General features: G+C 36.5%; 1 protein-coding gene across 9 annotated transcripts in view; it reads right to left on the bottom strand.

Annotated features, from left to right (window-relative positions):
• The window catches only part of PLA2G4A (phospholipase A2 group IVA), a 311245-nt gene that overhangs the window by 40807 nt on the left and 253403 nt on the right, over positions 1-17035 (bottom strand). For all 9 annotated transcript variants that reach the window (XM_021063825.1, XM_021063826.1, XM_021063827.1 and 6 more), the window contains 4 exons: positions 14976-15198; positions 14085-14199; positions 2102-2239; positions 1921-2013 (listed from right to left, as the gene is read on the bottom strand). In XM_021063825.1, the coding sequence (XP_020919484.1) occupies positions 1921-2013; positions 2102-2239; positions 14085-14199; positions 14976-15198 (569 nt within the window). The remainder of the gene's footprint in view (positions 1-1920; positions 2014-2101; positions 2240-14084; positions 14200-14975; positions 15199-17035) is intronic.

Here is a 17035-nt window from a genome sequence, read left to right as displayed (position 1 = left end):
CTATCCCAAAATATTAAGGATTATAGAAAGTTACTGCACTTAACATAAATATCACATCACTAAAATCAATTCAAGGCAACTTGCCGTACATAACTAAAGGTACACTTCTAATATTTTTGGCATATAAAGCTTAATTAAATCAACTGTCATTGTCTAGAGTAACTAAGGGCAGCTTGTCAAAAATAACTTACAGTAAGGTTTCTACATGCGAGTATTCTTCAAAAGAACTGATTGCTGAAAAAGTCATTTATGTTCTTCTATTAACTCTGTCCTCAAAGAGATGTATTGATACTTTACAGACAGGACAGATAAGAGATAGCAGGTGGCCAGTGTGCTGCTAATCTTCAGGACCTTTCTCCCCAGCCCCAAGTGGGCTGGCCCCAAATTCAAATTTAGCGTATTCTCCCTGCTGCTTCCTACTGCCAGTCAAAATAACCGTTAACAAAATGTGGCACTGATTACAATACAGATGGCAAAGCACTTGGGAGATACTAAATGAAAGTGTTTTTTTTGTTTGTTTGTTTGCTTTAGGTCAAGTTTATTCATTAGAGAAAACCTATGTTTCTATGGAATTAATCTTATACAAATGAAAACCACCAGTCCTCTGTTGTCTACTTTTTCAGATTTTTTAAATATTATTTTAAATGTATTCTGAGCTAGTGAGTTACATTTAGAGAAAATCATTAATGTTAATTTATTAGACATGATTGGAAACATTTTCCCATCTTTTTGTTATGAATTAGCTTATAAGAAGCAAACAGAATCCCAGTGAGTTAGTATCTAAGAGGTAAATAAACCAACAAGTATGAGTTTATCCCCAAGGGTTACAGTGTATTCAACTACTGATGAATCTAATCTTTAAAAACCTGCCCTTTTAGATAAAAGGAGTAGGGATCTTCCTTGACTTACAACGGGGTTACGTTCCAATAAACCCACTGTTAATTTAAAATACCCTGAGACACCTTATACATGCTCAGAACAAGGATATTCATGTACAGTTGGGCAAAATCGTCTAACATGAGCCTGTTTTATAATAATAAAAGTGTTAGATATCTCATGTAATACATTGAATACTGAAAGTAGAAAGCAGAATGTATGACCATTTGTTTACCCTCATGATGGCGGGGCTGGCTGGAAGCCACAGCTCACTTGCGGGAGAGGATCATACTGCATGCCACCAGCCCCCAAAATATTAAAACTCAAAATTCAAAGTACGGTTTCTACTGAGCAGTATTGGTTTTTCACCACTGTAAACATTGTAAAGTCAACAAATTTTAAGAAGAACCATAGTAAGTCAGGGAGCAGCTGTGTTCTTTAACGCAAATAGTTGTTTAGATGTATAATAACTAAAAGAAATGGAGATGGTCTCGGAGTTCCCGTCGTGGCTCAGTGGTTAACGAATCCGACTAGGAACCATTAGGTTGCGGGTTCGATCCCTGCCCTTGCTCAGCGGGTTAAGGATCCGGGATGGCCATGAGCGGTGGTGTAGGTTGCAGACGCGGCTCGGATCCCATGTTGCTGTGGCTGTGGTGTAGGCCAGTGGCTACAGCTCCAATTCAACCCCTAGCCTGGGAACCTCCATATGCCCCAGGAGCGGCCTAAGAAATGGTGAAAAGACAAAAAAAAAAAAAAAAAAAAAAAAAAAGGAGAAAGAAATGGAGATGGTCCAGTAAAAATTATTCTCCAGAATCAATACTTTTTATGAATTTCACAATGTCAATATCAGACTAATACTTGAGGTAGCTGACATATGACCTACAGAAAATAATTAGGTTGATTCAACTAAATTATTTATTGATAACAGAACAATAATTTTAACCTTTCTGGTTTAATTTTCCTGTCTACATGTGTGTGAATGAAATTTATCAAATTTATCAATATGGCATAATTATTATCAATGTAAGCATGTTTTTACAATACCTAGTTCTTCTTCCATTGTGGAACCTTTATTTTGTGAGCCAGAAACTCCCAAAACTCTGTTGAATAATATGGAAAAGGCACTGCCCCAGACACCTAAGATAAAGCAAAAACAGAGAACAACTGAGAATGCACCAAGACTTAAAACAGCCAAACAAACTCATGGTAGATTTTGATCACTTACCCATTAAGAAATGTAAGGGGTTTTCCTCATATTTCTTTACAATTGTTCCCATAAAAAATTTGCTTCCAAATAAGTCCGGAGCCATAAAAGTACCATATTTAGCCATGCCGATCTCATATGGACTAAATTCAACCCAATCTGAAATCATTAAAAAAAAAAATACAATCCATTAATAGGAAAATACTACAGAGATGTGCACAAAGATGACTTCAACATAACCCTGATTATTCTCATTCATTAATTTAACATTCCTAAAAAAATTAACCAACTGCCCATTATGCATATGGCACTATATAGAAGTTGTAGCAAAAAAAGCGTAAAGATGAATAAGATGATGGAGTTCCCCTTATGGCTCAGTGGTAATGAACCCGATTAGTATCCATGAGGATGTGGGTTCAATCCCTGGTTAAGGATCTGGCGTTGTTGTGAGCTGCGGTGTAGATCTCAGACATAGCTCAAATCTGGCATTGCTGTGGCTGTGGTGTAAACCAGCAGCTGCGGCTCCGATGAGACCCCTAGCCTGGGAACTTCCCTATGCCTCAGGTGCCATCCTAAAAAGCAAAGAAAAAAAAATTAAATTTCAATTTAAATAAAAGATGAATAAGATGATAACACAAAAGGATGCCTTGATTTTCACAAACTGAATACATTTTTGCACCTAAAAACCTCAGGCATCTTTTATAAAGCCAATCTTATTGCTAAAGAAGGGAAATCTTTAGATTCAATTTTTAAATTGCTGACTGGGCTGTTTAAAACCTGTGAAGGAGATGGGAGACATTAAACTTTCTGATAGTGCTAGCAGACTATGAAAATGGAAGAAAGTGGTTTCTAACATTTGCCTTTTCTTCATCATTCCTTAATTTTGCTTATTAAACATATTCTAACTCATAAGATTACAATGCAAAGTTACTGTGTTCTATGTCTTCAGAAACGTATGATAATGGGGCCAACAGAGTATACAAAGCCATGGCTTCAATCCCATTCTGCTACTAACTGACTGCAACTTTGGGGAGATTACTTGTGTTCTCTCTGCCTTAGTTCCTTAATGTGTAAAATGTGGTTCGTAGAATGGGGGTGAGGAACTAATGATTTAAAAACCTTCAAGAACTTAGAAGAGGGCATAGCACACATGAATCACTCAATAAATGGTAGCCACTACTACATTTCATGTATTCTTATGGCTATAACTAAGTTTAATAATAACCTGAATCTCAGTGTATCCAAAAAGAATTCTTGATTTTCAACTCCCACTTTCCATACTTGCCGCCCTCAGTCTTTCTCTTCTTGGTAACTGGTACTCCTTTTCATATATTCATAACCACTATTCATATGTTAGGATTACCCTTGATGGCTTTCTTTCTCTTATAGTTCACACCCCTAAACTCAAGTTCTGTAGGCTCTTTCAGTGGATGTGGTTAGAAACTGGCGACTTACCCGCTTACCCACCAGGACCTTCCTGGTGCAAGCTGCCATACTCTCTCCTGGACTTCCACAACAACCTCTTAAAGCATTTTCTCTGTCCCCCTACTATCATATTGATATCACATAAACAGAATGAATTTTTAAAAATATAAATCATAGCACACCACTGCCAGCTGAAAGCTTTCCGAGGGCTTCCATTACACTAAAAAGAAAAACATGGCTGAGAAGTCTTCGTCGTGGTCTGGCTCATGCTCACTGTCTGACCCAATAGCCTAACCAATCTCCAAGCGCGTTCTGCCTTATTTATTCCAGACACACACCTTCTTCATGTTTCTCCAAGAGGTCAAGCTCATTCCCCCCTCACAGTCCTCATGCTTGCTGTTCCCTTCTGTAATCATAGGTTTGCTCCTTCTTAATCTTTAGTTCAAAGTTTTTGTTGACCATCCGCTATGAGAACTACTACCAGTCATCCCTGCCTAACTCCAAATTCTTTGCCTTCCTTTATTTTTCAGTTTTTCCTTTTCTGAAATTAGTGCATGTCTATAGCTCCTTATTCAAAAATCCAATATCCAAATAACTCCAAAATCCACAAGTTTTTGCTATCCATTTGGCGGTTAAATCTAACCTAAACTCATGTAGTAGAAAAAACAAACAAACAAACAAACAAAACTGTCTTGAAATTCTGTGAGGCTTAATCTTTATACACTTAATGTGAATATCAATATATTCCATTGGAGAAATCACTCTATTTGAATATAAGAGCCCTAGTGGGGTATTATGTAATACATAGTACAAGTTTGGTTTTTTTGTTTTTTGTTTGTTTTTTTTTAATGACCGTACCCATGGTATATGGAAGTTCCCCAGGCCAGGGATTGAATTAGAGCTTCGGCTATGACCCATGCTGGATTCTTTAATCCACTGAGTTGGGCCAGGGATAGAACCTGCACCTCCACAATGACCTGAACTTCTGTAGTTGGACTTAACATACTGTGCACCACAGTAGGAAATATTAGTATAAGTATTTTTTTTTAACTTTAAATACTAAAATACTCTGAATTCTAAAACATCTGTCCTTAGGAGTTCTCATTGTGGCTCAGCAGAAACAAATCTGACTAGCATCCATGAGGATGTAGGTTCGATCCCTGGCCACGCTCAGTGGGTTAAGGATCTGGCATTACCATGAGCTGTGGTAGGTTGCAGATGCAGCTTGGATCCTGCATTGCTGTGGCTGTGATGCAGGCTGGCAGCTGTAGCTCTGATTCGACCCCTAGCCTGGGAACTTCCATATGCCACGGGTACAGCCCTAAAAAGAAGAAGGAAAAAAAAAAAAAAATATATATATATATATATATATGTCCTCAAAGTTTTGGAAAAGGAATTAATTGTGGATGTATATGTATTTATTATTTACTCAAAAGTAGCTCAGAACATTCTACTTTTGTGATACAAGTTATAAAAATCACAGTTGTGATGAGAACACATTATAGAATTCATTTTACATCAAAGCCAAATAGCACACATATCTTTCGTGAGAAGTGTGTTTTATAATGATTTACTTGGAGTTAGTAAGACATGACTAGCAATGAGTCAGAGGCCATTATGAAAATTTCTAGATCAGTGTGATCAATTTCTTACCTCTGAGTTTCACACCCCTCTCCAGGGTATCAACAATAACTTCCTTCCTACGTCTCGAGCAGTCTCTTTTTGATCAATGCTGTGCCTTGTGCACACAATAATTAGAGACATTCTCGAGAGGTTAAGATTTACTCTCTAACTGAAGAATTCACCATGGTCGTTGGACTATTATTCTTCTGCTGTTGACTTGTGGGTTTCAAACTTGAACCTCTCTTCAGAACCTCCATCTACTCATTTCCAACCCCCTATTGCACATTTATACTTCAATATGCTGTCACCATATCCCACTACACTTGCCTGGAAAGGAACTCATCATCTTTCCTCTCAATTTAGTTTACTTGTTTCTGGAAATCACACTATCACAGCAGAAGAAAAACAAATTAATTGAAACCCCTCTTATCCCCACTCACATCAAATACATCCACCACATATATCACTGGAAACATTTAAGCTATTCACATCCATCTTTTCCTCTCTTTCCATATCTGTACCTCCCTAGTTCCAGGACCTTATAAAAAAAAAATGGTAGTATCAATGCTTCCAGTTTCTTCCCTTGCCAATATACCCGTATGAATCACTAAAATACTTTCTTTTAAAAACACCGCTTAAATACTTTTATTGCCCTACCCAAAAACATTAAGTAGTTCCCATGATCATCATAACTGATCTAGAACTCAAATCTTTCTGTAACTTGGCACCAATAATTTTCCCAAATATGCCCCCCATTCTTCACCAGTTCATACACAAGTCCAAGACTAGTGTATTTTCACTGATCCCCAAAACATACCTTGGGCTTCCCTTCTGAGCATTTTCTCATACTGTTTCCCACAAAGATGACTTTATACCTCCACATGCTAGATCTTTCAAGTTCAACTTGAATCTGAGTTCCATAAGCATCATGAAGTTTTTCTTACAACTATAAAACTATACTAAATCTCTAATATCATATACTTTTTGTCAGTTTTATATTCTCCAATAGGTAGTAGTATTCTATGTATGACATTGATTTTTCATGTTTTATTTTTATCTTGTTAATGGGATTGTAACTCTTCTAGAGGAAGAGCACTATATTTTTATTCCTATAGTGTCTTAAAGAACTTAACATGATATTAAGTCTGTAATTTGTGCTCAGTAAACGCAATTTACTGACCAATGGAAATTTTAAAATGAAAGTTTGAAACCCTAACAGAAATGTAGTGAAGCAGAGGAGTCAAAAACATGTAGCCACTTAAACAACGAATGTTTATTGGTTTAAAATCTTCAAAAGGGGAAAATGTTTAAAACTTTTCTAAGAGGGAAGAAAAACATTCTCTGGTATTGTTGAAGTAAAGTTGATAAAACTTCTGTAAGCTAAGATAATTTGGATCTTTGATTTTTTTACATTATAATTCAAATAATATTTTCATTTTTTCCTGAATATCCATTTCACTCCAAGCAAATTTAAAGGCATAAAGTATAGACATGTTTCCATTCTTTTTTTCCCAACAGTAACAATACTCAAGCTCCTTGAATGCTCATAACATACTCCTTTGAATGTCTTATCTAGGTACAAGAGCCACATAAGTAATGTTTGATGGTTTTATCCAACTCTGTTGGAAGAAACAGCTTGAACCTCCTCATCGTACAAGCTTAACAATGAAGGTTAATAGGCCTTCAATCATTTCTATAACAATATCGCAGCTAGGCAGTTGGGCCCAAATCAGCCTTTTCTCACCCTAGATGAACCCAAAATATTCACTTGCTGAAATATTATTTATTCTTTAATTATTTCAGTCAGATTTTCTCTTGAGAATGGCTGTTAACTAAAAGTTCAGAATAAAAAGAGGCAACAAAGAAAATGCCGTAATTGTAACAGTACCAATAAAACTATGATGTTTTTATGTCTCTTTATTATATCATATCTCATGCAATTGTCTTAATAGCTCTATAAGAGAAAACTGATGTTTATTAATATCCTTCTTTTTAATAATAAGGAAAATAGGAATCAGAGAAATTAAATAGCCCTACTAAGATATTTCAGCTTAGAAGGAAGACAAGGCTTCCAAATGAGTTTAATCCTTGTTTAACCATATCATACTGCTTTTGGGGTAAAAGATGGCTTGTTAACTATGCACAGATTTGGCCAGCATGCTAGTGGTATTAACCAACCAATTTCCAAGCATTCTAAGACCTTATATGATGACAGGTATGGGAAAGCAAAAGAGCAGAACAAAAACAACAGAAAACAATTTATCATGGCTCTTAACTTTTCTTATATAACAGAATCTTAACTCTCCCCCTGAACTCTGTTACAGTCAAAGTGTGGTTCCCTGTTGCTGCTAAGTATGACAAGGCTGACCTAGACTTCTGCTGCCTTAACCCCTATCCAAGAGTTAAAGTTGCCTTTCATACACAAATTCCATTCATCTTTAAGAACCAACCTCTGACTTTTCTCATACAGCTTTCATAAAACACTCCAAATTGTGAAGATTTGCTGAAACTTGATATGGGCCTGTGCCTGTTATAAGTATTTATACATTTTACTTCATTTATTTAACAGAATACTATAAGGAGAATTTCATCTCATTTAACAGATGAGGAAGCTGAGGCTAAAAGACATTATGCACTAAAGGAAACAGTGCATAGTAACATTCTGTTCTTTCTGGTGGCTTAACTTCTTTTTTTTTAATATTTTTTTTTTATTTTCCCACTGTACAGCAAGGGGGTCAGGTTATCCTTACATGTATACATTACAATTACATTTTTCCCCCACCCTTTCTTCTATTGCAACATGAGTATCTAGACAAAGTTCTTAATGCTATTCAGCAGGATCTCCTTGTAAATCTATTCTAAGTTGTGTCTGATAAGCCCAAGCTCCCGATCCCTCCCACTCCCTCCCCCTCCCAGCAGGCAGCCACAAGTCTCTGCTCCAAGTCCATGATTCTCTTTTCTGAGGAGATGTTCATTTGTGCTGGATATTAGATTCCAGTTATGAGTGATATCATATGGTATTTATCTTTGTCTTTCTGGCTCATTTCACTCAGGATGAGATTCTCTAGTTCCATCCATGTTGCTGCAAATGGCATGATGTCATTCTTTTTAATGGCTGAGTAGTATTCCATTGTGTATATATACCACCTCTTCCGAATCCAATCATCTGTCGATGGACATTTGGGTTGTTTCCATGTCCTGGCTATTGTGAATAGTGCTTCAATGAACATGCGGGTGCATGTGTCTCTTTTAAGTAGAGTTTTGTCCGGATAGATGCCCAAGAGTGGGATTGCGGGGTCATATGGAAGTTCTATGTATAGATTTCTAAGGTATCTCCAAACTGTTCTCCATTCTGGCTGCACCAGTTTACATTCCCACCAACAGTGCAGGAGGGTTCCCTTTTATCCACAGCCCCTCCAGCACTTGTTATTTGTGGACTTATTAATGATGGCCATTCTGACTGGTGTGAGGTGATATCTCATGGTAGTTTTGATTTGCATTTCTCTTATAATCAGCGATGTTGAGCATTTTTTCATGTGTTTGTTGGCCATCTGTATATCTTCTTTGGAGAAATGTCTATTCAGGTCTTTTGCCCATTTTTCCATTGATTGATTGGTTTTTTTGCTGTTGGGTTGTATAAGTTGCTTATATATTCTAGAGATTAAGCCCTTGTCAGTTGATTCATTTGAAACTGTTTTCTCCTATTCTGTAAGTTGTCTTTTTGTTTTCTTTTGGGTTTCCTTTGCTGTGCAAAAGCTTTTCAGTTTGATGAGGTCCCATGGGTTCATTTTTGCTCTAATTTCTATTGCTTTGGGAGACTGACCTGAGAAAATATTCATGATGTTGCTGTCAGAGAGCGTTTTGCCTATGTTCTCTTCTAGGAGTTTGATGGGTCCTGTCGTATGTTTAAGTCTTTCAGCCATTTGGAGTTTATTTTTGTGCATGGTGTGAGGGTGTGTTCTAGTTTCATTGCTTTGTTTCCCAGCAATGCTTGCTGAATAGACTTTCTTTTTCCCATTTTATGTTCTTGCCTCCCTTGTCAAAGATTAATTGACCATAGGTGTCAGGGTTTATTTCCGGATTCTCTATTCTGTTCCATTGGTCTGTCTGTCTGTTTTGATACCAGTACCACATTGTTTTGATGACTGTGGCTTTGTAGTATTTCTTGAAGTCTGGGAGAGTGATGCCTCCTGCTTGGTTTTTGTTTCTTAGGAATGCTTTGGCGATTCTGGGTCTTTTGTGGTTCCATATAAATGTTTGGATTGTTTGTTGTAGTTCTGTGAAAAATGTCATGGGTAATTTGATAGGGATTGCATTGAATCTGTAGATTGCTTTGGGTAGTATGGCCATTTTTACAACATTGATTTTCCCAATCCAGGAACATGGAATATCTTTCCATTTCTTTACATTTTCTTTGATTTCTTTGATTAAAGTTTTATCCTTCTCGGCATATAGGTCCTTTACCTCCTTGGTCAGGTGTATTCCGAGGTATTTGATTTTGTGAGGTGCAATTTTAAAAGGTATCATATTTTTGCATTCCTTTTCTAATATTAGCATGAAAGTTTCTAGGTCCATCCATGCTGCTAAAAATGCTGGTATTTCGTTCTTTCTAATGGCTGAGTAATATTCCACTGTGTATATGTACCACTTCTTGATCCACTCCTCTGTCGATGGACATTTAGGTTGTTTCCATGTCTTGGCTATTGTAAATAGTGCTGCAATGAACATTGGAGTACATGTGTCTTTGCAAGTCATGGCTTTCTCTGGGTAGATGCCCAGGAGTGGGATTGCTGGATCAAATGGTAGTTCTATGTTTAGTTTTCTGAGGAATCTCCATACTGCATTCCACAGTGGTTGCACCTATTTACAATCCCACCAACAGTGTACTAGGGTTCCTTTTTCTCCACACTCTCTCCAGCACTTATTGTTTGTAGACTTTTGGATGACGGCCATTCTGGCTGGTGTAAGGTGGTACCTCAGAGTGGTTTTGATTTGCATCTCTCCAATAATGAGTGATGCTGAAGATCTTTTCATGTGTTTCTCGGCCATCTGTATGTCTTCTTTGGAGAATTGTCTGTTTAGATCTTCTGCCCATTTTTGGATGGGGTTGTTAGTTTTTTTGGTATGGAGCTGCAGAAGGTGTTTATAAATTTTGGAGATTAATCCCTTGTCAGTCGATTCACTTGCAAAGATTTTCTCCCATTCTGTGGGTTGTCTTTTTGTGTTGTTTAGGGTTTCCTTTCTCTCCAGAAACTTTGAAGTTTGATTAGGTCCCATTTGTTTATTTGTGTTTTTGTTATCAATTCTCTGATAGGTGGATCTGAGAAGATGTTGCTGTTATTTATGTCAAAGAGGGTTTGGCCTATGTTTTCCTTTAGGAGTTTGATAGTGCCTGGTCTTATATCTAGGTCTTTAATCCATTTGGAGTTGATTTTTGTGTATGGTGTTAGGGAGTGTTCTAAAATCATTCTTTCACATGTGGCTGTCCAGTTTTCCCAGCACCACTTATTGAACAAGCTGTCCTTTTTCCATTGTATATTCTTGCCTCCTTTGTCATAGATGAGTTGGCTGTAGGTGTGTGGGTCTAATTCTGGGCTTTCTATCCTGTTCCACTGATCTATATTTCTGTCTTTGTGCCAGTACCGTGCTGTTTTGATGATTGTTGCTTTGTAGTATAGTCTGAAGTCTGGGAGCCTGATGCCTCCAGCTCCATTTTCCTTTTTCAGGATGGCTTTGGCTATTCTGGGTCTTTTGTGCTTACAAACAAACTTTAAAATATTTTGTTCGAGTTCTGTGAAAAATGTCCTTGGGAATGTGATAGGGATTGCATTGAATCTGTAGATTGCCTTAGGTAGTATAGTCATTTTGATAATATTAACTCTTCCAATCCAAGAGCATGGTATATCTTTCCATCTATTTGTGTCATCTTTGATTTCTTTCATCAGTGTCTTATAGTTTTCAGAGTACAGGTCTTTTGTTTCTTTAGGTTGGTTACTCCTAGGTATTTTATTCTTTTGGATATGATGGTAAACAGGATTGCTTCCCTAATTTCTTTTTCTGTTCTTTCATTGTTAGTATATAGAAATGCCATCAATTTCTGTGTATTGACTTTGTATCCTGAGACTTTGCCAAATTTGTGGATGAGTTCTAACAGTTTTCTGGTAGAGTCTTTAGGATTCTCTAGGTATAGTATCATGTCATTTGCAAATAGGGATAGTTTTACTTCTTCCTTTCCAATTTGTATTCCTTTTATTTCTTTTACTTCTCTGATTGCTGTGGCTAGGACTTCCAAAACTATGTTGAAGAGTAGTGGTGAGAGCGGACATCCTTGTCTTGTTCCTGATCTCAGTGGGAATTCTTTCAGCTTTTCACCATTGAGAATGATGTTTGCTGTGGGTTTGTCATATATGGCCTTTATCATGTTGAGGTAGGTTCCCTCTGTGCCCACTTTCTGAAGGGTTTTTTATCAGAAATGGGTGTTGGATTTTGTCAAAGGCTTTTTCTGTGTCTATTGAGAGGATCATGTGGTTTTTATTCTTCAGTTTGTTAATGTGGTGTATCACACTGATGGATTTGCAGATATTGAAGAACCCTTGCATCCCTGGGATAAATCCCACTTGATCATGATATAGATCAATCAGACAGAAAATCAATATGGAAACACAGGCCCTGAATGAAGCATTAAACCAGATGGACTTAATAGATATTTATAGGACATTTCATCCAAAAGCAACAGAATACACATTCTTCACAAGTGCATATGGAACATTCTCTAAGATTGATCACATCCTGGGCTACAAATCCAACCTCAGTAACTTTAAGAAAATTGAAATCATATCAAGCACCTTTTCTGACCACAATGCTATACAACTGGAAATCAACAACAAGAAAAAAACTGCAAAAAACACAAACAAGTGGAGACTAAACAACATGCTACTAAACAACCAATGGATCACTGAGGAAATCAAAGAGGAAATTAAAAAATACCTGGCAGCAAATGACAATGAAGATACAACACTCTAAAACCTACAGGATGCATCAAAAGCCGTTCTAAGAAGAAAGTTTATAGCAATACAAGCCCACCTCAGGAAACAAGAAAAAGCTCAAATAAACAAGCTAACTTTACATCTAAAGTAGCTCAAGAGAGAAGAACAGACAGGACCGAAGTTGGTAGAAGGAAAGAAATCATAAAGATCAGAGCAGAAATCAATGAAATAGAAACCAAGAAAACCATAGAAAAGATCAATGAAATGAAAAGCTGGTTCTTTGAAAAGATCAACAAAATTGATAAACCCTTAGCCAGACTTATCAAGCAAAAAAGAGAGAGGACTCAAATCAATACAATTAGAAAGAAAAAAGGAGAAGTAACAACGGACATCACAGAAATACAAAGGATCATAAGAGATTACTATATGCAACTATATGCCAATAAAATGGGAAACCTAGAAGAAATGGACAAATTCTTAGAAAAGTACACTCTTCCAAGACTAAACCAAGATGAAATAGGAAAGATGAATGGACCCATCACAAGAACTGAAATTGAAACTGTGATTAAAAAACTTCCAACAAACAAAAGTCCAGGACCAGACGGCTTCACAGGCGAATTCTATCAAACATTTAGAGAAGAGCTAACACCTTTGCTTCTGAAACTATTTCAAAAAATTGCAGAGGAAGGGATACTCCCAAACTCATTCTATGAGGCCACCATCACCCTGGTACCAAAACCAGACAAAGATTCCACAAAAAAAGAAAACTACAGGCCAATTTCACTGATGAACATTGATGCAAAAATCAACAAAATACTAGCAAACCGCATCCAACAATACATTAAGAAGCCAATATTTTTATATATAAAAAAAGTTCTGTGGCTCAGTGGGTTAAGGATCTGGCATTGTTACTGCAGCAGCTTGGGTCCCTGATTTCTCAGCTCCACTATTTATTTTCTATGTGGCAATGTGCAAATCACTGAATCTTTCTGAGGTTTTAGTTTTTTTCTTCTGTTAAGCACAGCTAAAAATACCTTCCTCCCTCCCTGGGTTGTGGTAAATATTGAATAAGATAATAAATATGATAAGTGCTTGCTGAACCATAAGCATGAAAAACATTTTAGTCAAGATAATGGATAAACACTTGTTAAATGAATAAGTTCCAGGTGCGGTGCTTTTTATAAACGATTCAAAATTCTTGCCTGAGAGCAGTCAAAGAAAATGTGAGACTTGGTAGAACTGCAAAGGATTCTAGATTTACATCTATTAATTATATGCCATTCACAAGGATTTTTTTTTTTTAAGTGCATGGTTTCACTGAGATACTTTTCCTAAAAATACAATGAATCCTGCCAGCCACAGTCAGAAGTGCTACCACACTGCAGACTAGGACTTGTAGTGGTCCCCAACAGTATGACGTCACATATTTTAGAGCACCCACCAAGAAGCAGAGCTACAGAAGAAACAACTGTTTACATCTGAGATTTAACAAAATGAGGTATTTTGTTCACCTGCTGCCATGGGTATAGACTAGAACCTTTAAGGTGCTGAATTATAAAAATTAGAAAAGTGTTTTGAGTGATAAACATATATCATGTTACCCGATTTAATGAACAGATAAGCAGCAAGCAAAAAGATATTTAATGCCTAAAAGTGCTAGGCATACTATTTTGTTAAAAAAAACTTTGAGAAATGGGTAATTAAAACCGAATACTTATTGTGATTTCCTTTTTATATCTTTCTTTCCACTAATTTGAATGAAGATATAGTAATAATTGGTTTCACAGACTATTCTCTACAACCAGAAAGTCACCTGCTTAATATATTCTTTTACTCTCAAGTGTTTTCATATTACAAAAAAATATATTAAAATAAGCAACTAAAACTGCTTATGATCTTCCACTAAAGAAAATCACTAGGAACCACAATTCAAGGTTCCAGCAAATATTCTGCAAGAGGAAATTCCATACCTGCAAACATCAGCTCTGAAACATCGGGTTTGACATGGAGACAGGTGAAAAGAGGCAAAGGGCATTGTCCAGCATTGACTTTTTCCTTCAAACTACTCAAGGTAGTGTTCATTCTCTGTCCACAGAAGAAAGAAAAGGCATACATATATTACATATACAAACAGATACAGATTTTAAAAAAAAAACTATGTAAAATAGTATTTCCAACAGAGACACTTAAAAATTTTATAGTAAAAGACTTGTTTCTTCTCAAAAATGTCTGAATCTTGAAAACAACAAAAAGCAAGCTCTATGGAAGTAATTATCTTCATTCTAAAACCAGTCATAACTTTAGGGACTATGCTGACATTTGAACTGGAGAATAACTTGGCAAGCTATGGAGCCCAGATGGAATTTAGCCCCCAGATGCCCTGGCACAGACTCTTTCTGCCCCGCTTTATCTTCAGATAAAATGTCACGCTGTGGGCAAGTGTCAAGTGTGTTTCTTCCACGTGATTCACTCCTTTTTCTGACTCTCTCCAGACAACCTCCATTCTTCCTCTGCCTTTTAAAGGTTACTTGCATTCACCTCTTTATCTAAAAAGATTGTTATTTGGGCAGAGTGGGCAGGTAATGGTTAAAATGAGTATTTTTATTTCAAAGAAAAGGAATAAAAAGTACTTCCCCACCCATTAAAAGGAACACATAGTTGGAATAAATTAGTTAGTGTGAACGTAGAATGAAAGGTGGGAGAGTCAACATCTGGCAGGGAGTATGTACTCAGGACATTTAGATAGGATAAGCTGAGTCAACTGACTTTTACAAAATGTATCATATTTTGTCTCATTCAGAACATTATGAGAGTCATGGCCTTCTTGTACCAGAAGGATTGTAGACTAAGCCAGAGCTTACATTATGAATTAGTGTTTCTCCTATTAACATCCCAAAGATATCAGTAAAGGTGACAGGTTGTCCAGAGCTCTTCTTCTTCCATAAAGACTCAACGTATCTTTTAATTTTCTGTGGTGTGAGAAGTAAAAGAGGGTTGTGGCTGACATTGTTCATTAGCTCTTTGTTAATCTCCTCCGGCCCTTTCTCTGGAAAATCAGGGTGGGAATATAAGGTTGACATGTACCTGTAAAGAAAACGAAATCTAATCAGTAAAGATAAAGGGTATCACATAGTAAGTAGTCTCCAAAGAAAGCAGGCTGTCATCAGAAAAAGAAAGAATGGTAGACAAGTTGATTCAATTTTCTCATTGAAGACATTCACTCATTAGGGAAAGAATCCACCAATTAGAAAATAGCTGGCCTACGATGGAAGTGAAGTAAAGAACAGGACTCAGAGGAAACACTGGACTTTCACGGCACAGGCCAGAGAAGAGGATGCCCTACTGGGCCTCTGCACTGTCTAGTCTCCAGAATTGGGTCTCCCTATCAGGCAGTCACTGATGTCTGTCAGACAGAGACTGATGACACAACATGTTGGAGCCATGTAAATAAATTGAGATGTCTGGATATAATACTAGCCAAGCAATCTAATAATTTGGCTTTTCATGATGATTAGCTACACATAGGAAATGTGCTGTCCAAACTACTGTGAATGCCTACTTCTCTTGAAAAATGTGTTTTGTTTTTGTTTTTGTTTTTTTTTTCAACTGTCCCTTGGCCAATTAGACAAAATCCCAAGCCTTGTCAACTTTAGGTCTCAGAATTTCTGAGCCTGCAGTTCTATTGGTGAAATCCTGGAGACAGTAGGTCTATAAGATAAACACTTTCTTGAGCAGATTCTTGGCCATTTGGTCACTTTTGATGATGCTGGAAATCACCATTTGTCTTGGTATTTGATATTTGGACAATAAACATTAAGCTAAAATCCTTCTGGGAACCAGTATCTGTAATATTGTAGCTCTCATTCTAAACATTGATTGTTAGTTTACTTATCTGCCTCCCTTAATTAGTTATGATCATCTGTATGAAAAACATATTTTTTAATCTCAATGACCAGCAAATGCCTAGTATATATGACAAGCACGGTGTTTTGAACTGTTGAACTGAGAGTGCAAAGTAATGAAACATTCTACTACTTTATCCAACCAAAGAGAATGCAGCACATATTTAAATTTTCTGCTTCCTTGACATTTGAATCAAAACACCACCAGAGTAATTTATCTTCCCTTTATGGAAGGGAGAAAACTACCTCTTATTGAATCTAGTATGTTCTGGGCCTGTGCTGGATAATTGCTCATAAGCTATTGTCCTGAAGACTTGCGATAGCTTTCAGTTCTTCTATTTGAAAGATAAGGAGAGGATTTAAATAATGATGAATTTAAATAACATGTTAACCATTCCCCAATTAATAAAAGAACTCAAATTTAAAACGTACCCTCTCCCCTGATAGGCTTAATTAAAAAAAAAAAACTTTAAATTTCAGTTCTTACAAACTAGAATTTCTTGTTGGATTCAGGGGTCTTTAGAGAAATTAGAATTTCTTGTCAGATTCAGAGTTCTTTAGAGGCAAACTGAGAATAATGAAAACTTAACAAATGGTGAGTGATGAGAGACCTAAAATGGAACACATGCTCTACAAAAAAAAAAAAAAAAAAAATTCTTAAAATATCTTCGTTATACAAACTGGATTCTTAACATTTCTCACATCCTGTGATAAAGATAAATCAAATAGACTCCAGCCTGGTATAATCAAGCCTGGCACAATGACCAAATGTCTATTGAAAATATAGCTGAGATTCTAGGGAAATACAGAGTCCATCCATTCCTATAGTCATTCTACCACATGATTCATCTAGATGAACAACAATCTAATTCTGGATCTCAGCATACTTTTCAATAAATGCACACACTGGTATAATGGTTTACATTTAAGGATAGAATAAAAATGGAAAAAAAGGGGCTACCTCATTCTTTCTGTATGAATGTATTTCAGGCTAAGTGAAAAGTTTTAAAAGCTAAATC

Source organism: Sus scrofa, chromosome 9 (assembly GCF_000003025.6).
Source record: "Sus scrofa isolate TJ Tabasco breed Duroc chromosome 9, Sscrofa11.1, whole genome shotgun sequence".
In the NCBI taxonomy this organism is placed as follows: Eukaryota; Metazoa; Chordata; class Mammalia; order Artiodactyla; family Suidae; genus Sus; species Sus scrofa.
This window is presented reverse-complemented; position numbering and strand designations above follow the sequence as displayed.